General features: G+C 44.8%; 1 protein-coding gene across 1 annotated transcript in view; it reads right to left on the bottom strand.

Moving 5' to 3' along the window:
• The window catches only part of LOC104362770 (ubiquitin-conjugating enzyme E2 E1), a 45,915-nt gene extending 27,691 nt beyond the window's left edge, over nt 1–18,224 (bottom strand). The window contains 6 exon segments of the mRNA XM_042806426.1: nt 13,434–13,484; nt 15,645–15,823; nt 17,243–17,307; nt 17,853–17,877; nt 17,880–17,891; nt 18,030–18,224. Coding sequence (XP_042662360.1) covers nt 13,434–13,484; nt 15,645–15,823; nt 17,243–17,307; nt 17,853–17,877; nt 17,880–17,891; nt 18,030–18,209 — 512 coding nt within the window. The 5' untranslated portion in view covers nt 18,210–18,224.
• Nucleotides 18,225–21,793: the final 3,569 nt, after the last annotated feature.

The following is a 21,793-nucleotide window of genomic DNA, read 5'->3' as shown; positions in this document are numbered from 1 at the left end:
CCTACTAGAGAATAACCTTATATAAAACCCAGAACACTAAACAAAAAGAGAAATCTCTCCTTCAGAAGCCAAAAAGAAGATGTACTCTTCCATCCAGCTGTCTTGCCATAATTAATAAAAAAAAAAAAAGAACAAGGAAATGATTACCCTCTTTGTGTATAACCAGATGACAAAATCACTGGCGATACATAAAACAGTAAATGCTCATGTGGTTCCATAAAAAGTCTGACACTTTTTAAAAAAGGTAAGTCATACATATTGTACATTAAAACCCACAACTCTTTTAGTGACCTCGAACTCTAGTAATATGAACAGGGACATACAAAACCACTTATTTCTGGATACAGTTCATTCACTGTCTCCAGCAAGGACTGAAATTCAGCACTTGGCCTAGTGTCTCATTAGCATATGACATATTATCTACCAAAACATCACAGTTCCATTACTATTTTAATATCCAAACCCCAAGATTCTTCCTCTGAAAATAAACCATTTGCTAAAACAGCAACTAGATGACTTTCCAGATGTGGCATTCACTAGGACCATGGGAGAAAGATTGGTAAAAATATTGACCAAAGAATCTTTCATTTGCCTGGCATACAGCTGTCTGCTGTGTAAGTGCTCATCCAGGCTTACCTGATGCACATGTCAAATGTCCTCATAACCCCAAGGTGAAGTTTAGCTGCATCCTCTTGACTAGAAACCTTTCAAGATAATAAAATACACTTTTCCAGTGACCAGAGTACTACATAAAGACGACAAATGTGAATTCTTAAATTACCTTGCACTCAGGATTATCCCAATTGCCCATTTAGGTACTTTAAAAACACTCTCCTCTTTTCCTTTCATCAAGCTCCATGGATTTGTGATGCAAATACTTAAGCAATTAAAAAAAAAAAATCAATATACACATTCAGTAGTTCAGCTGATCATTGCTACTTCATTTGCAAGTAAATTAATAAAGCAAGAATGGTTTCATCTGTTTATTTTTTAATTCCTCATAAACATTTTCTTTCTGTCAACAGGACAGCCTTGCCTCTTCAGTTCCCTGCAGGCATGGGCTGCAGACTCTAATAGATGTAATGGCTTGCTGCTGAAGGATCAGTGCAGCCATAAGAAAAAAGAAGGGGCCAGAACCTGCTCAGATCAGCAGGATAAGGAAGCAGAAGACACTAGCACTGTTCCTTACAAGCCCGTGATGGTTTGCAGAAAGAGGCCCAGCTCCGTGGGCACATCAGTTCTCTTTTACAGAACTTACACCACACTGGTGACTTGGAACACATTGGATTGTAATGAAGAGAGAGCCCAGGAAAGAAGTACAGAGAGCTAAGAAACTGTGTGAGAGACTGGCACCTTTACTACTGGAAATGCATCTGGCAAAATGTATTTTTCCCTCTGTTCTCTGCTTTTAAGGGTCACATCTAACCCCATCCTATATTTTCAGCCATCAACTCTAGCTCTGTCCTTTTTCCCCCATTTATTCTGAATTGATGAACACTGCTGCAAATAGAACAGACTTCACTAAGTAACAGACAAATCTCCTTCCCAGATCCAGACCCCAATCAGCACTCCTTCCTTATCCCTCTTTAAGCCAAGCTGTGAATCACTAACAAATCCCATCCAGCTGTTCAGCCAGCCATGAGAAAGCTCACAGTACATCCCCACACACCCTCAGCCCTTCACTCTGCTGCTCCAGCTTATGGCTGGACCCTGCCGATTCATTGCATCCCCACTGCAAAGTGTGACCATACAAAGACTCAGCCTTTCCTGACAAAATCCAGTACTAGTTATTAAGTATGTCCTAAATGGCTAGTTCTGTGCTATCTAGCACTGCAGTGAAACAGGCACCTGAACAACCTCAATGCTAAATTATTTGCCTGAACATCTCCTCGTAAATAAGACTACTACAAAAAGCAAAGCAGAAATACTTGTAAAGCAATGTAGAAAGTACAGCTTGCACCATCTATGGCTTAGAAAATTTGCATTTTCTGCGGAAAAAAACAATGTACAAGACATACCTGATACATTACAAAACCTCAGATGTAACATAATACTCACCAGTCATTAGAGGTACACACACTGAATATTAAGTACTTTAAACTGGAATGTCTCAGCACATGTAATAACTCTGCAATTTACCTAATATTTCCCTAACAGTTACAGTCCTCCTAGTTATTGAGGTGGAAGGTGAAGTAGGAGCAAGAAGACAGCAAAGAAAGAGATTAGCTGTTGGACACCTTTATTATTTCTCTGTCACTATCCAGGAAGAAAAAAAAATCCCAACACTAATATATCTCAAAACACATTATCCTATTACAATGCGGTAGTATCACAAAGTAACAGCTGTGATAACCTTGATGTGCATAAAGCCGGAAAATAACCAAATCACATACTGAAGATAATACAATAGCTGCTGAATAAAACAACTCGCTTATTTACCTCAATCAGATAAAGAAAAGAAAAAGCAATGTTGCAACATAAGCAGAACTTAATTTTTGTGGGAAGGGGGCATAGGGAGACATCTACAAGCCCAAGGACTAAAACTACTTTATTATTAAAGAACATTTATACATAGCTGGAAATTTACATACCACTTTGCAAACTGAGACAAAAATGAAAAGTCCTTTGCCCTGAAAATTTTACAGTCTAAATTCAGCAAGACAAATGCATGGAAGTTAACCCTTCACAAAATAAGTGGCTGAGTGATAGGAAATGAGGGCTTGCTTTAAACAGCAAATCATAAAAAGAAGAGAGGCGAGAAGGAGTTCCATGAAGGGCAGAAGTTGAGCATTCTCTGTGACTAAAAGCGATGTCAAGTGGAACATCTAACGGAAAAGAGACTGAAGCTAGTGGACTGGAATGAGGGACAACAGGGTGGGGGGGAAGGTCATTTTGTGGGTACTCCACTTAGAATGCAAAAAGACCGCTTGGGGTCATCTAACTCAGTAGCCTACTCCTGGCAGTGGCTGCAGCCAATACTCCTCAGAATAGGTGCCTGTGGCCACCATCTGCAGTCCAATCCCCCCGTACTCCCGCAGCATCCGCAGCCACTGGATTACGGGTGCTAAATGGTACATCCCCAACTTCTCTCTGAGTCTGTTTATGGACCTGCTGCCCATTAATTTGTTCAGCCCATTTTTAAGTGTGCTGATACTATCTGCCTCCATGATCTCCTGCAGGAACAGCTTCCAGAACTACACTGCCTACTGGGCAGAAGGACTTAATCTGTTCTAAAACGATCTCTTCACAGTTTCAGTGAATATCTCTGTATCTAGTACTATGTACTTTACTGAGTAACAGCTCTTGTCGTGCTTCTCTTCCAGTCGCTACAAAAGCAAGGTGTGCTCCTTTGGCAGATTTAGGTTCATAGGGCATTCAACAAATTGAATTTGCAACTTCCTATCTTTAATACTAGTCTACTTGATTGGGATTGACTGAGTTTCAAGTGGTTTTTTGAACTTTCCCACCTGTTTTTGCTTGCTTACTTGTTTCTCTCCCCCTTCTGCCCCCTCCCTCCATTTCTACCTCTGCCTTTCTCTCCATCTGCTCCTTTCTTGCTATCACTCCTCCATTTTTCCTCTCCTACTCATCCCATCTTGCTCACGCACTTCTAAAGATATAGAAGGACAACCCATGGCTCAAGAGCCACATGTAGCTCATGCAATGGTTCAAGAAGGCCTGAAAAGATACAGTTGGACGCCTGTTACATGTATTCTTCAAGGTATAGTAGGTTGTGCCTTCCTAATTTACAAAGCATTGTAAACAGTGTCAGACTGTATAAATGTATTGACTTTATTGCTATATGAGTATTTTGCCTCCTAGGTGGGGTTTAATACAAGCAAAAGCTATTGTTGCAGCTTGAATGTCTGCCTGTTTTAAAAAAATCACTCATGCCCAAGAAGAGGTTGGTCCACAGATGGCCCTCCCCATTCATTCAAGAGGACACTGCCCTGTCTCTTCTGCTCCTTAGAGAAGGCAATAAGAAAGCGGAGCTAAATTGCTGGAGAGGACAAAGAATCAGTCTGTCTTTGCTTCCACCTTTGCTGCAACTGTTTCAGCAACCAGTGCAAAATTGCCTCTGCTATCCTGGTGGTCCATCTCTCTCTGCCACCCCTTACAGTCACCATGAACGCCTCACACAACCTTCCTGTCCATAGGAACATAACACCCTTCTGCCTCAAGTGGCTTTATGTCCTCTTCCATTCCTCACCCGCAACTCATTCACTCGCTCAGTCTTGCCAATGCCTGCAATCTGATTGATCTCATAAGGGGATGGAAAAAATTGGAAAAATGCTATTCTAAAGAATTAAAATGCCACAGGAGACTTCAATCCTGGGATGCAACTAAAAGACAAGCATTAGGTCAGCTGAAAGCCTGACACCAGTTACACTGAAAACCTAGATCTCCTAGGTCACTCATGTCACTGCCATACACCTTCTGGCCCAATTTCCTAGATTATAAGGGTGCTGTTGAAGTTTGATTTGAAGTAGGAAGGAAAGCATCACCACAGATTTAATGCAACGGAGAACTCTAGTCAGATTCATGATATTTTGCGATTTTATTTGGCACAGCTATCCAAAGCCTTCAGTCTTTTCCCTCTCTCCCACAGACCCCCAAAAGGTAAGTAAACATAAACACTTTTCTCACAAGCCAGAGCACTACAAAATATGATGAGATTCTCAAATGGAGAATTACCCCATCAAAACCAAAACTAGACAATTATATTGATAAACTACTTACAGGGAAGTCAAGGAGGACACCAGCTATAAATGCTTGCATGCATCACCTAATTTATCTCCTTTAAAAAGGTTACCAAGACACACAGGAAATAATGTGCAAATATAATATTACAACAATCAGTTTGATTGATCAGAAACTGCTGATGAAACGACCTTTTGTGGTATACTACAGTATTGATATAATTGCTTTAAAACTATGTTACTACAACAGTGTGCATTTTAGCGATCTTTCAAAACCATCTGCAACAGTTAAACACTGCTTTAATTACATATATTGCACTTTCTCCACCATTTATAGGCCACTTCTCAGAGCAGTCTACACTTGTTCAGAATGCAAAACAACACATTGAAACTTTCTAGAAATTGTCCACTTGAAAATTTCAAACATATGACAGATCCATAACTGTCATCACCAGAATTAGCACCTTAAAATTTCAGTTCAGATATTCAAGCTGCATGTAAAAGCTTTGAGACAGTTGCCCTGACAGGCTTCCTTGTTTAACAGTAGCTACTGACCTGAAGCTTTGCTATTGTCTCTAAAAACTCTGACAACATTTTGAATCCATACTAGAAGTATTTTTCTTTTTTTCATCAATTCATCTACTGTGAAAAGACACCCCTGACTTCAGAATTAATTTTTAATGTTTGTAGGCATTTCACTCCTGTGTGAAACTCTCTGTAGGATCCGAGGCACCAAAAGAAAGAAAGAAAGAAAGAAAAAAAGACCCCAAGACCCCTCTCCTGGTTTCTCCTTAGCAGACACTGGAATTAGCTTCAGTGGCAAACATCTATTGTTCAGATAACCCACAGCAGAAATAGCATTATATATTAGCAGTCCACCTGCCCCAGGAGGCACCTCAACTCTATCCCACAGCATTTACTACTGCCTTTACAATTCTCAGTACCAGTTCAAGATCCTCTGTATACAGCAAGTCCAGCAGCTCCAGTGGGAAAGATGAGAAACGCAGTTCTCTATACCTCCTAAATAATCATTTACATTGACACAAAGAAAGTGCAGAATACCTCTAACTTACATGTTGATTTGGTTTACGCTCACTTTTGACTCCAAAAGTTGAAGCCCCTGGAGGAATTAAACCCTAAATTCTGCACTGGTTCCCAGAAATACAAAAGCAAAGAAATTTAACAGGACTCTACATCATTAATCGTACAGCCTCTTCAATCCAATCACTTTGCATTTTCTCTTAAAACAAATGAACTGCCAAAACTTGGCCTGAACCCAGTTCTCAAAACAGTTCAACTTCATCTTATCTGATCTACATTTTCAGTTGTGAAATCATGGAAGAGGTTGGAAGGAGTGTGGAGAATCAAACACCACATCTGTCCTGAGCTACAATCTGTATGCCCCACTCGCCTTTCTTCCCCCACCTCTCATTCCAGGGAGTCCAGGTTAACAAAGAAAAGAACACTGCATTTTGGATGTTGCAGTTAAGCATACAGATCTGTGGTATATTCTCCTGGCAATGTCAATTAGCCCTTCATGCACAGAAAATATGTATTAAATGCACTGTAGCAACCATTACATGTTCCACAAATGACTTGGAAGACCAATTGCATGTTGCTGAAATTTGCAAATTGGCAAGAGAAACAAGAAAACCCCTCTGAATTCCAGAGCGTACTGTGTTTATTTTGACAGTTGTAGTTTATTTATAGTACTTGACAATACATGTTCTCTAGTTCATCTTGTAAAATTACAAAGTCAGTATTTAAACCTCCACTGTTAAGCCTCAGAGGGAAAAATAAGTATAAACTTATTTCATTCAAATAAGTGTACAGATTGGCAAGATTCTACTATAATGACTAAATTACATCATTAATTTAACTTAGTTTAAAGCACTTTCTTTGGTGGAGAAAGCAGAGTGCTTAACTTTGCAAGTCTGCACAGATGTGCAATAATCTTTTAACTTATTTACATAAAATGATATATTCTTTTTGTTTGGTACATTAAATACTTTTAGAGACATGCTGTATGGAAGGCTGGTATGCCACATACAATTACAGAAGAGTGCAGGCAGAGGCTGCAGAAGTTTTGCTGTGCACTAACTCATACTTAATCCACCAATGTAACTTGTACCGGTGCAGGTGAGCTCCATCTCTGCTCCCAGAACAAACCCCCTCAACAGCAGGGCCAAAGTTAATGCCTTGTCAGACAGCGTCTTATCAGCTCTCAAGACCAACCCATTCTTCAGAAAGCACAAAGCTCTCCGTCACTAGCAACCTGTCCCTGTTGAAATCCTCAAACACAAAACCATCCCCTATCACTTTCTCAATCCCCTAGACTAGCCAGTTCTCCATGGATAATTTTGTCTTCATATAAAAAGACAAGATAGGTTCAGGCCCTTAAAGTATAAATACTCCACACAGTGTTTCCCATTTATGTCTATAAAGTACCATACACATATCATGAATATTTCTTAAAACAGAACCAGACATATAACCCACTGCTATACACATATCCAATATAAAAATCTAGACAAGCAGAGCTGGAATACAGCGGAAATGAAACCAAATTAAAGATTGCATAGCCAAGAGGAAATATTAGAATTTGTCAGATAAAACATATACGCAGCATCATAAACACAGTTGCACAGTGCCCTCCAAGGGCAGCAAAGCTGAAAGTCAAATAATAAAATTAAGTGGTGTACAAGAGAGGGTGCACAGAAGGGATTTCAATCCTCTTTGTTCTTAGCCATGATACAATTTCACAGCCGCTCTCAAGATTCATCGTTCCGATGTTTGGCATGCAAGAGCACAGAATGCAGTTCATTTGGGAATTACTGAGCCAGGATGTGCCAAACAAAATCTACCACAGCATCAGCCAGCTCCTGCCACAGTGTCTGAGCAGCCTGGCCGTCAAAACATTTCTGATTCTTAAAGGGAGACAATAAATAAAAACAGGAATATCTTCGGAGAGGTGAATTCCTGTAATATTAGCTAATCAATCCACAGTAAAGCAGCTGCTCCTGTGCAGCTATTGTCTGAGTACAGCAGGCAGAGGACTTCGCCTGCAGGAGCTGCTACCTACACATACTTCAAATTCACCGAGTGTAGAAATAGTATTATTTTTATGGTTTGCAAACTAGACCATACACAGCTGCAGAGGATCTCTAAATTAGTTAACACACCATTTCAAAAGGAAGAGTTATTTCTCCAGGGATCGTGTGCCAAACAAAGCAGGGAGGGAATGCTGAACCACTGGTAGTTTATACGACAAAAGGTATTTTGCAGATACACACAGCACTAATTAACGAAGGTCCTTCCTATCCTACAGCTGGAAACTTCTCACAGAAAATACTCCCATTTCAGAAAAACAACGTGGGGAAAAAAAAAAAAAAAAGTGCTAAAACCACTTTTGCAAGCTGATAATTTTCATTAAACGTGATCTGCATTTTTTTTTAACAAGGAAGTCAACTCCACATCATTCTTGATCTAATAATTTGAGTGTGCACATCAAAAAACCTGCCTCACTGAAGTTAAGATTTTTAGTTACATAATGTAAGACCAAAAAGTTCATGTCAGAACATGGCTATGTCCAGGAAGGACTATTCCAATCATAAAAATAATAAAATATAATAGTTTAACAGTGACAATCCACCCTTAGATAATGCACTAGATTTAAAAGCAAAAGCACTTAAAGCATTATTGGAGTTGGAGGTATTGAGAAAATACATTTGCAAAAAATTATAAGCACCATAAAACCAAATGTAATCAAAACAAATGCCAGACTTCCATGGTATGTAGATAAAATATTAATTATAATATTAAACTATTGAGTTCAAAACTGCCTTTGAGCCACACATTTTCTGCAGACTTCTCTCTAGCCAAGAAATCTTAATTCCACATTGCAAAGTTTTGAAAACTATGAATATTCTACGCATTATAGTGGACAGCACTTAACCCCACCATCTATACCGAGACATATATTTATAAAGTGCTGACAGTTAACTTTCACAAGACTCTCAGGGAGATCTGGTCCTTATTCTGTGAATTTAAAAAAATTGGGCTGAAGGAGCCAGGAAACACAACTGTATTTTATTATTATTTAAATAATGAATTCGTGATAGCATTTTACTCTGAAGCAATGGTAAGCCTTGCAAGCAAATGCCTCCTTCGGTAAAGATTTGAAAATTATTTTTGTTTAAATAACAGCTGGTCTTGCCTGTATGGACTTAAATAAGCCATGTGGAGATAAACTTGTTTCAGTTTGGGTAAGAAAGATTAAAAAACATTAATTTGAGTTAATATCCATTTTGGTCCCTCTACACAGATGGCAAAAATAACATTAAATTACCATGCTTACATACAGTCGAAACCAGACACCCAATAAAGCACAAATTCAAAGCCCTGCTCATAACGCAACCGATACACACAGTTCCAGCAGAACAGCTCAGCTGCAAGCTGGTCTGAAACAAAGGAGATTTACATTCATTTCTCCACTTCGCCACAGACTTCCTGTGCGACCGTGGACAAATCACTCTGGTTTTGTGTGCTGCAACTCCCCATCCCTAAAATGGGGAAAAACATTTATTTCATAACCTCACGGCAATAAGCAGATTTACTATCAGGAGATGCTTAGATACAGAGATCAAATAAATGACATAAAGAGAATAAACAGTACTTAAAGCTTTAATTAACTTCTGTTAAAGCTTTGGAAACTTCGTCACAGTGACAGAAGGAAAGCTTTGGCACAATGCTCACAAGTGTTAACTACAAAGATCAAGCCTGCCTATGTAGCAAGATGGAACCATATTTTGACATCTGCAGACAGTTGCGGATGCAGACTTCCACGACCCAAAGCACATACATGACATATTCCCCTGTCACCAAAATATACAGAAGACCAAAAGTCCAAAGTCTCTCTAGGTACCCTCTGTGTTCTAAAACAAGAATTGTAACTTTCTAATATAGTACGAAGTAGAAGAAATCACCAGGTACTCTCTTAAAAGATTTAAACCACTTTTGATCTAAACAGTTATTCTTTAATTCGTATTAACCACTAACCACCTTCTGAACTTGAAAGCTACTTTCAACTTTCATAACTCAGTGTTAATATCAGAAGTCAAATAATCTTGCAGACAACAGAAATCAAACATCTCTAGAGCACTAGCCTACCAAAAATGATGAAGAGTAAGAACAATTCAAAAGTAGCCAAATGCCATACATACACTATTGTACTAGTAATTCACTATTTGTGATATGTATTAAATATATATTTTCAGAAAATGTCTTCAAGTCCAAAAATGTATTTTTTGAATGCAGATCAAACACAGACTGTGTTTCCCTGCACATATTCTGCATGCCTGTATGAGTAACGGTACCAGCCTGTGTAAAATCAAAATCACAGCCTAGGGAGGGCGGCATGAGGGGCAAAGGGACCACAGGAGATGATGAAGCAGTCAATGAGAGACAAGCACAGGTAAGCATTCGGGGGACACAGGCAAGCTATGGAAAACCAGAAGCAAGGAAACTCCTGAGAGGAGGAAGGTCTGGAATAAACTTCCCCTCCTATTACCCACAAATGTGTAAAACCCACACAGCTGATCAATCACAGGGTGTTGAGTGTGCTTGGGGTTTGGCTTTATGTCTTTTTCCCCCCCTTTTTTTTTTTAAAAACAGATGATCTGTGGGTTACACACATGAAAATGTGGTCACTGCAAGGTACAAAAATAAAAATGAAACTCATTTGTTTTTAAGCTATTTTATTTGAAATATCAAATGAGTTTCATTATTTGTAATTGCATCTTATATGTGGTGTTTTATAAGAAGAAAAACAAAACAGTTCTTACTAAAAATCATTTGCAACCTAAAGCTTTTTCTTTCAATATGCAGAGTTGCTCTGAGATGTGTTAGATATCTTGAACTCCCATTACCACAATAAGATTGTAAGAAGAACAGGACTTTGCAATGAGGCCAAAAATTAAAGCACAGCCAACGATGAGCTGCTATCAAACACTGGGCACATCACAGAACAGGGGAAAATACAAAGATGGTGGTGTAAGAACAGACATCCAGTAGAAAAAACATAAAAAAAAGAATAACACAGGATACAGTTTTGGATGCACATTTTCAAATGTGACTTCTGAGACTTTGTCACCCCTAAAGTTGACAGCAGAATACCAGGTAGCACCTGGTATCATATAGCTCCCTGAATATGTACGTTCTGAGGTAAGTCTTGCAGGACAGAGTGAGGTGCCTAAAAGGAGAGGACTGCCCTCCCCTCCAGTGACACCTGAAAAAAGTCTGTAGAAGCACAAAGGCAGCAGAGAGATGAGGGGCTGGAGGTCAGAGGAAAGGTGAGGATAAGCAAAGTCATGACAGCAGAAAATTGAAACTAAGTTCTGGAACTACGTATTTAATACTTCACTCACAGCATGCTAATAATGTTCATACGAAGGGAAAAAAAAAAAAAAAAAAAAAAAGGAAAGGAAAGCAGTGACACTGTTAGCAGGCTTCCCCAGAGCAAATTCTGGCAACTTTAAACATCACGCAGCAACCAAAGTCTATCACTTGCTTAATCTCCTCACACTCACAAATTGACTATTTCTATGTCTTTTTCCACAAGAGGTGAACTTTCCCCATAACTGCAATAGCCGAAACTCATCTCACTGCTCTGGTAATTGGTACCTGCCGACCCTTTTGCAAACCAGCTGCTACAGAAGTAAACTCCCAGTGTTTGCCCGTGCACTTGGAACCTCGTCAGCCATAAGCAGGGCTGCTCTCCTTCATTCTCAGCACTCTCTTTACTGAAGTAGGATGACTTCACCCCAAGATGAGCAATACCAAAACTCCTTTGGTCACACACACAAACAAACCCCTCCATTCATGTTTTTCTACCTATCAACATATTAAGAGCCAGTAACAATTACACCAGTTTTGTGTATTATTTGCAAGTTGCCAGTCTTCACTGTCACTCATTTGAAGGTTGGAAGGAATGCAGAATAGCTGTAATTGCATTATGAGTGAAGATTAATCATCACTACTTCTACTGTGAACTAATTTTTACCACTAGAAATAGTTATAAAAGCTGAAACAACACAAACTTACTATATGGACCTTGAAGTGCATAATCCTCAGTGGTCTATATAATTAAAAAAAAAGAAAAATCAAAACTATATTCTATTTTGACAGGCAGTCTGCTAGCCCATCTTTACCTGTGAATGATGCCAACTGAAATAAGGACAAATTAGGGTTCTAATATTATTTATATAAACCTTCAGATGAAACCTGCAATCTGACATACTCGTATATTATCACAACTTTTGGATAGATTTGCGAAGTTCAGACTGCAGCCCCAGAATCTTGATCATCCAGACTCAGATATCTAGAGAGCAAGCCACAGTGTCTTTCTGGGTTGTGTTTCTGGCTTGCTTTCTCATGAAAATCAGGTTATGGTGGGGGGAGGAGGGGAAAGCATGTGGACTTCATCCTGACACAAAGCCAGGACACAGATGGGACAGACACCTCCAGCCCAAGAGCTGGAAGCTCTTGTTCTATTCAGGTAGTCATTACTGTCACAGCTAAAGAGTTCAGAGCTCATCTTCCAAGCACCACAAAGATCTTAGTATCAGCCTAGACCTCTGCTCACATGCTTCATCCCATCCCTCTAATTATGATCCTTGGGACTGGTACCAAAAGAGTGGCTCTGGACCTGTCAGACTAACTCTTGTGCTAATGCCCCCCTGCAGACTAATAGTGGCAAAAAGCTTCAATAAAAAGGTTCATGTGCATTTGTGGGTGGCAATTCAATTCTAAAAAGACCAACTTAAATAGTTATTTATAAACAGAATTTTCTCTGATTTCTGCTATTACCAACATCAAAAAGCCTCAAACCTCAGCCACAGCAAGAAGACAGGAACAGAGTTGTGCTTTGGCAACTACAGCAAGCATAGACCAGACCAAAAATCACTTTCCTCTCAAATGAACAAGCTCAACCAAAGATGTTACACCACTACTGTCTCGTCTCTAAATGCAAAGAGGCTTGGGCCACCATGCAATGAACCAAATCAACCTGCTAGATGTTTTAAACAAACGGTGCAAGTTTCTAAAATATACTTAAAACCAAGCTGCTCTATAAAGGGCAACAGAATATCCCTGCTTTTTATTTCATCAGCTAACGTGTGCTCCTGTAGGGCACCCACTGAGCGATGAATTCACGCTTCTCTTCCACTGTAAGTTACTGCTCACAACAGAACTCTCTAAGCTAAAAAGCTCATAGCATTTTACTATTCTCTGATTCCTTGGCAGGACTCTTATTTATATAAGATTAGTGCAGTCAGGCATTAGATTTATAAACCAGAAAAAAAACAAACAAGGAGAAAGTTTTCACACTCTTCCTTATAGGCCAGTTTCAGAAACATACACACAAAGCAGTATAACAGATTGAAATACAATTGTTTTAAAAAAAAAAAAAAACAAAAACAAAACCAAAAACAACCCCAAACACAAACAGAAAACTCGTATCAAAACAGAAATAATCTCCAGAGGCCCCCCCCCCCCCCCCCCCCCCCCCACACCTGGAAACTAACGTCATCCAAACATTCACAAAAGTACTGTTGGCCACCTAAACAGCCATTCCTCTGCTCTATCCAGAGCCTCTGAGGACACTTAGAATACACACAGGCACACTTCAGCCCCTCACCTTCCCCCACCCTCCTCAGGGAAGGAATCAACACCAACCTGCAGTTGGGAGGTGGATCTAAGGTGATGTCAGCCAATTCCTTCTGAATCCTGTGGCAATAAAAGCGAGAAGGAACAAAGGTAAATCACTGTGTGGGATAGCAGTTAACACATACGCCTTACTGACATATTGTCACCGTGAGTTTGCAACACTACATAAGAGAGAGGCACTCTCAACTGCAGCCTCCCAGCAGTCCAAACACACTAAGCAGGACAGGAGCGCTGTTAAAAAGAGTTGTGCAGAAAAGCTGACCCGCACCGTGCGCTGAACTCAGGCAGGTACACTGTTGTATGCTCCCCATGCAAGGGCCGTGGCAAAGACTGTCCACTTTACTCTGTCAATCAGCCTGTAAATGAGGGAAAACCTCTGCTAAACGTGATGCACCAAGAGATAGGAGGAAACTGCAGTCTGACAAGGAATTTTGTCTTGCTGGATTGTGAGAAACAATCATGGCCAAATTGACCTTCCCCCTCCCTCTCCCCCAGCTTCATATCATTATCCTGAGAAAAAACATCAGCGCCAAGGCAGTGAATTACTGCGCCATTCCCAAGGACACTTAAAGGAAGGTGAATATCTATTTCTGAGGCTCCTGCACATTCCTGCCACCTTCAACTCTCCCCTCTCTTCACCTTCAAGAGCCACACAACATCCCCAAGTCCCCTCCTTCAGGACTCCAGACGCTCCATCTCTTCACTGCATTCAGACAACACCCTGTCCTCCCTGCCCAGACTATTCTGGGCTCACACTGCTTTTGCCACAAAATGCCCAACCAGCCATCATCCCCTTCCCTGGAGTCCCATTACTGTCACTCAGGCTTCCCCTCCAGATTTCCCCACCCAGCACTCAGTCTGCCTCCCTTCTCCTTGAAGCTCAGCCAGCATCTTCTGCCTCTCTTCCACTTGTCATACATGAGAACCACAGCCTTTTCATATTAGGCAGTTTACCATCTTCGTTTTAAAATAGTTAAGGGCATGGCACATAAACACCGCTTGCCACTATCTATGTCAGTTTGCCATGGAAACCTGCCAAGTGAAGATCTGGAATAACCAAACTGCCTAAATTCTACAAAGCCACAGAGAACTCAGTTGTGATGACAGGGCATTTGCATAAAACCCCAGTCACTTTTGACACCTACAGATATAACCTCTCTGTGCTGCTTGACAAAGCTGCTCAGTGAGATGGTTTATTATTTTTACTGAAGTACTGCAAGTTTGCCTGAAAACTTCCATTTGTGAGTTTAGCTCCCTGAAGCAGGATGGTGCTGAATTCAGGTGAAACAGAGAACAAATTAAAAAAAAAACATAACAAGGTAATATTTTTTTTTTTTTTTTTTTTTTAAAATAGTGGCTACAAGAGCCTGTCCAGGTGGAGAAAACTGACTGACGTAGCTGCTCTGGAATTACTATTCTGTGCAGGCACCTCTCCCCCATGTAGACCTTATTCTGGAACAAAACTTATTTCATTCTCAAAAAAAACAACCTGCTTTGTGCTGTGAGCAAAAACTATTGTAGAGCAGAATGTCGACAAGTGAACCTGCTGTGGATTACTCATTCTAGTCAATATCCAAGCATATACAGAAAATTCAATATAAGCGATGAGCATACAGAATAGCAGTAATATATTTGGTGAAAAAGATTTGGGGTTATATTACACCACTTGCACTAGAGTGCACTCCCCCAGTGCAAGCAAACTCAAAACTCTTCACAAACATTAATTAATCCCCAAAGTAGTCCTGGAAATAAAAAATCCACTCTAGATCAATCCCAACCTACAGAGATGGAAACTGATGTTGAAATACAATGCCTTACTCAAGAGCACATAGCTTCCAGTAGCAGAGAAGGAACTAAGGTCCTACATGCCAATCCTATACCATTCCTATAACTGATGCTAATAAGGAAAAAGGAAAAGACAGTGGAAAAAAACCTGAGGGACAGAATAACAGCCCAGAGGAAGAAAAGAGAGGAAAATATTTGGGATGGAACAGAGGAAGAAGCAGGAAGAGACCAGAGAGCAGCAAAGTTGGGTAGACACTCACTGCACCGAGATGCTGAAAAAAGTGAGACAATGGCAGCTTCACGCGGAAAGGTTCAGCACAAGGGCGAGGGATGAAGAATGGGAGCAGCAAACGAGCAGTTTGGGAATGGAGCAAAATAAAATGAGGAAGGAGAGAAGATGCAGCGAATCAGTGAGAAAACTGACTGCAGCCTCACCTCTTGGCACTGGTAGATAGCAGCTTAGAGTTTTTACTCATGCTGACTTTGCTTTCCTTCTTCTTAGGCGTGCTTGTCTCTTTCTCTGTCTGTTGGTTGGAGGATGAAGATGAGGAGGAGCTGGTGCTGGCCCTCGAATCGTCATCCGACATAGCGACCCCCCCACCACACACCCCAACCTGGAGAGGAGACACCATGGGGCGTGGGGAACACACAGTGAACACAAACACACACAGAGAAAGGCTGCTGACAATCTCGCTCTGTGTTTGGGTCATGCTCCTCTTAAAAGGTCCTCGTGTCTCCCTCTCCTCTTCAGGCCCTACAGCCGAAGCAGGAGGAGAAATAGCCTCCCCTGCACTAGTCACACGGAAGAGCAGGGGGAAAGGGACTTTTAAAGCTTCCTCTCAGAGAGCAAGTGCAAAATGAGAGGAGACTGGAACAAGGACGACTGTGAGGATCAGGGAAGCTCAAAGCAATCCCTTCTAATCTCCCCCCAAACTGCACACACAAGGGGAGCCATCACTACCCACCACTATCCAGCCTAGGGGTGTAGGAAATAAAAATGGAACAGCCCCGGTCCCTTGGGTTCCCGGGAGGCACAGGGGGGAGGCAGGAAGGGACGCGACTCGGGGGGTGACAGTTGCCAGCAGTAAAATGGAAGTGGGGCATCATTGGCAACAGGGGGGAGAGACCCCAAAAGAGGATCTGTGACCTGTGGTGGGGAAACCCCTGCCTGCCGTCTGACCCCTACCTGCTGGATAGGGTGTGGGGAGCAGGGGGGCAGGGAGGGGGGAATGAAGGGGAGCAGCTAAGCAGGGAGTGGGGGTGCACAGAGGGACCTCACTGAGGCCCACTCGACCGAGGGCATGTCGTCAGACGGGGAAGGGAACCGAGGGTCTGTGCTGGGGCAGGAGGGGAAAGGAAAAGCAAGGCCAGGGCCTACAAGGGGTGAGAGCGGAGGGCCTGGGGAGGCTGGTGGCAGGGCGGGGGGCAGTGGGGTGCCGGGGGAAGGCAGCCCGCCTTCATGCGGGTACCGCTGGGGTAAGAGGGGAGGAAAGCGAGCACAGTGGGCTACGGAGGGCAGGTCCGCACCCGGGAGGGGCGAGAAGCCGTTGAGAGGGATGCGGGGGGGGGGGGGGGGGGGGGGGGGGAAGGGGGGGGGCAGGCAGGGGCACCCCAGGAGAGTTAGGGTGGGAGTGAGGGGGGTCATGGGCGAGCGGCGCGGAGGGCAGCAGCGGGCCGGGGGGCCGGCACACGGCCGCCACGCCACCCCCCTCAAAGGCCCCCAGGGAGCTCCCCGTCCCCCGCCGGGCCGCCCCACCGCCAGGAGAGAGCCGGGGGCAGGGGGGGCCCGGCCAAGCCCCCCCCCCCCGGCCGCGGGCCCGCAGGGCCGGGCGGCGAGGGCCCGGGGGGGGGGGGGGGGGGGTGGGGGGAGGACGACGACGACGACAGCGGTACCTGACAGCCCCGGGCGCGATCCCCCTGCCCCGGCGGCTCCGCCGCCTCTCGCCCCATCGCCGGGCCGCGGCCGGCCCTGCCCCTCGCCCCTGCCCCCGGGGCCGGCAGAGAGGGCGGCGGGGGGTGCCCCGTCCCCGTACCTCTCCCTTTGTGTCTGGCTGCTCCTCCTCGGTGCGGCTGGGCCTGGCCACTCGTGTCTCTCTCGCTGGGAGAGAAGCGGAAGTGCTGCAACAGCAACTATTAAACAGGCAATGGCTTCCCTGACTGCCTCCCCCACCGCCGAGCGGGGCTGGGGGGGCGGCGGGGCAGGGGCGCTGCCACCCACCGCCTCGCGTGGAGCGGGGGCCCCGGGGGGCAGGCGGCGGACCCCCCGCTCCGGGGCCGGAGGGGGGGGATCACGGCAGCTACAGCCCCCCCGTCCCGTGTCCCCCGTCTCCGGAGGGTGCTGGGGAAGGAAGAAAGGAGCGCTCGGAGGGGGGACGCAGAGTTTTTAATGGAGACCCTCTGGAAAGTAATCTGCAGGGGTGTCAAGGGGGGAGGGATAAACGCCCTCCCCGGCTCCACTTCTGCTTCCGTGCGAGAGCCCCACGGGGACGCGGTCGAGGCAGGTGGCTGGAAGAGAGGGGGCAAGCTCCCGGGGCGGCTTTTTTTTAAAGGCTGAGTGCGGGTTATGAGGCTTGGCGGGGGGGCTGCTTGCTTTTCTCCTATTCTTATAACTGTTTCGACCCCAAAGCTTCTCCCCTGCCTCACCTGCTTTGTCCCTCCGGCAGCAGCACAGCAACTTCTCACCTGTCTCAGTTGGAAAGCAATAAGGAGGGGGAGGAGGAAGGAGGGTTAAAAAAAAAAAAAAGCTCAAAGCTTTCCCCCCTCCCCCGCCCCCCCCCAAGCAAGGCAAAAGGAATCCCCGGCAGCTTTCCCGTCTCTCACCTGTTTCAGCCCTAAAGCAGCAGATGTGTCTTCCCTTCCCTCCCCCGGCTCAGCCCTGCACCAGCAGCAGGAGCAGTCGCTTCCCACTCGCCCTCGCCCGGAGTTCAGGATTCCATTGTCCCCCACACTGCACTTGGTGACATCACTGACACACAAAGAAGGGGTACTTCGTGATGTCATCAACGCATGCTGGGAGAGAAAACAAAATCCTGGGCTTGGCAGCGACAGCACGAAAACCCCCCCTTCGATTTTCCAAAGGTAAAAGTATTAGGGATTTTTTTTTTCTTTCTTCCGCTTTTTTTTTTTTTTTTTTTTTTTTCCCCCGAGTCTCCTGATGTGGAGCCCATCTGCGGGAACGGCGCAGCGGCGTTTAGCCGCCTGGGCTGCTAGCGTATCGCATTTGCGAGGCGTTTTACTCGCCTCCCCGAAACCTTTGCTGCTGATCTCTCGCTCTCCCTGTCCACCCGACGGAGAAAAGTGACTTGGCTGTAGCGACCCGCCACCCCCGGCCCACGCGTGGGCACAGGGAGCAGCCCACCGCTCCGCTGCGCTGCCGCGGCTCTTCCTGGAGGTGCCAGACCCACTCGTGAAGGGACACCAGGGACCAGCATTCCCACCGACCTCACCCGCGGCAAATTTGGCTCGGTGCCGCCAGTTTCCACAGCCTGCGGAGGGACCGCCTATCGAATTACTTGGCATCTTCAATGGCCGAAAATACAATGACTGTCACTGCCGCGCATCACGATAACGAACAGGAGTTTGCAGGAGTTTGTATTTTCATCCTTCCACCCCGAGGTGACCCGCGGGCACACACGCTGCGGTTACGGCGTGACGCCTTGGGACTCCCGGGCGTTCAATGACAAAACCGAGCCCGCCGGAGCGGCGGGGGGGGGGGGGGGGGAACGGGGACGGTAACACGGACACGGAGGGGCGACACGGCTCCGCGCCGGGGGGGGACATCCCGGGGCTGGACATGTCCGCTTCGCAGCGACTGGGAAGGGTACCGGCGGGGTGGCTTCCCGTGGGACCGGCGGGGTGAAGCGGGCGATCCTCTGCGGGGGTGCCCCTGTCCCTTATCAAGGGCGCAGACTTGAGCGGGAACAAAAAAAAACTAAGGGTCGGGGTGGGGAGATGCATGCCTGTAGCTTCTCCTGGGGACGCTTGGGTCCTGAAGAAAAGGGGTGTTTGGGCCAGCTGTAGGCAGGACTGCCTGGGGATGCTGAGCCTCCCGTCTGTGGGTCAGCAGCTTCACACTTGAGTGACTCACCACATGGATCTGGTCGTGGCGCTGATCTTTTGCCATTTATATCCAGTAACCCTTGGGCCAGAGGTACCCTGAAGGGGGTGCTTGTGCAGGGGCAGTCTTTCCCTTGGTCACTCTCTTTTCTGTTTCCTTGGACCTCTGCGTCTGCTGCTTCTCTCTCCTCATCCTCTCTCTTTCTCTATCCTCCCCCCTTTTCTGCACACATCTCAGCAGCACCTCATTTCACCTGGCTCAGCCCCCAAACTACCTACACCCACCCCAGACTTGCTGCCCAGTCTCCCGTGTGGGTGAGCCATGCAGTGTGCTAGCCTGGTGCACCAGTGACGCTGTGAGAGTCACCCTGGCAGAAGAAGAAATTCTGCAGAAGCATGGAATTCCACTGCAGCATTACACTTCCTGGCCTTTGGGTGTGCTTTTTGGTTTTGAAGTTTGTTGCCTTTTTTTTTTTTTTTTTTTGCTAACCCTCCTCTTCCGTCTTTACTACCTGTGATACCATGTATTAGGCCTTGGTGAATTGTCCTCCACAAGCAGCTTGCTAGCAGAGCCAACCTGTCTAGTTTGACCCATGGGAATGACACTTGGGAAGCCATGGTCATCCTTCCCTCCAGTAACTGTGGAGCTTTGGCGTCTCTACCATTGACAAAGACCTCGAAGACATATAATAAATTTCATGAAAACTGGCATTTAGATAAAGGCGGGTGATCTGGTCACTTCATGAACCTCATTGACAAAAGGGGGACAGAATTCAGCTCCTATATATTTAACAGCAACTGTCAGCATTCTCCTAACTAACCTGGGGGGCTGTGGAGGATGGGGCTGGCAGCACAATGGTGCGTGCCAGGCGACAAATGCAGGACATGAGAGGACACAAAGCAAGGTGACCAGGCTTCACACATTTCACTGCTTATGAAACAACTTTTTTAAAACAGAAAATCTTCACTTTCACCACAAACAAACCTCCGGCCCTTTCCTGTCATCACAGGAAACCTGCACCAAGGTCAAATGAGAGAACTGATATTAATAATGAAAGCCGTCCACTTAACTGCAATAAGGAGCAGGGAAAACGTAAAGATTGTTACAAAATCACACATGCATCTTCCCTTTGTTAAATTAACAACCTTGGTAGGGGGTTGTCTGTAGACTTAACTTTTTCTGCAGCACACAATCCTTGGTAGCCCTGCCGAGCCACAGTTACTTACTTTGAAGCCTACCCAAAAGTGCGTTTGCTGAAAGCATCTACTAAATGTCATCATTTCAGCAGCTGTTACAGTGGCAACTCCCATTTTATGACTCACCTCCTAGGTCATGGCTAGGACCAGGCAATGGGCTGATCTCCTGTGCTAGCCATGCCATACCCATAGACCTGGAGACAGACAGAGCCAAGAAGCTAATTTCTATGCCCAGAAGTGATTTTGCAACTTGCCTTGCTCCCACCCATGGTTGTCCTCTCAGCCCTGCATGGACAGTGAAGAACTGGAAAAGAGTGTAGAACATGATCCTTTTTCCAGCAAATAGGAGAGCTACCTCCTCTAATCCAATCTCTTTCTACCTTGGGAAATTTGACAAAAGTTCACCGATCTGCTTCAATTTCTTTTCTGTAAAGCACGTGCATCGGGTGAAACTTTCCTTCGTATCAGCACTTCCTGTCACTGTCTCCTTACCTTTTTTTTTTTTTTTTTTTTTGGTGAAGTTGTGCAAAGGGCTTGCAGAGGAAAGCTGACCCAGATTATTCATTTTCCCTGTGCCCCAAGCTTTTTTAATCAATGGCACTAGCTCAGTGTAGCAACTGAATAGGATTAGTAACTTTTCCCTCTGGATCAAGTTTGGAGGAGGCTGCAAAGCTAGATGACTAGAATCGAGTTGCCTTTGGGGCTTTGAGCTTAATTCGCAACAGAAGCTAGCCAATTCAAATCACTCTGAGCCTCTTGGTAAAGGAAGGTGACCGGGATTAGTCCCTTTGTACCATCTCAGCTCCAGATACATTTTCAGCATTATTCCTGGCTGGTCTGTTTGGGTCTGAGTCAAAGCCCCTTATATTTCTACCAATTCCAGTGAGTTTTTGCATCAGGCCTTTTGTGGGGAGCAGAAAAGAAATGATCACCTGTTTGGCTCTCCTAATGTCAGCTCACTGGTAATGTCATGCCTGGAAGTGATGGGGGCAAAGCCAGAAACATGCTGATATCTCACACAGTCCTGTGATGATACACTTTGTCCTTTTTGTGTGACCCTGCGATACAAGGTGAGGCAGCAAGGAAAAGCTGCAATAAGCTCAGGATTTATGACACAGCTGTTTGAATAAAGCTAGGCAGAAACTCTGATTTGAGCCGAAAGAGGAAGGAACTGTATTCAAATGAGAGAAAATGTAACAGAGAAAACATGAGTGGCTCATTTGTGTGACATAAGGGTAGTGCATTTACAGGCTCACCCTTTAGTTTCCTGCTCATGACTATCTTGCCATAGCTTAATGATGCAGTCCAACTTCCCTTGCTGTAATTTTCTC

This window comes from Tyto alba, unplaced genomic scaffold (assembly GCF_018691265.1).
Source record: "Tyto alba isolate M040663 unplaced genomic scaffold, T.alba_DEE_v4.0 Super-Scaffold_46, whole genome shotgun sequence".
Taxonomy (NCBI): domain Eukaryota; kingdom Metazoa; phylum Chordata; class Aves; order Strigiformes; family Tytonidae; genus Tyto; species Tyto alba.
Note: the sequence above shows the minus strand (reverse complement) of the source record. Positions and strands in the feature narration are given on the sequence as shown.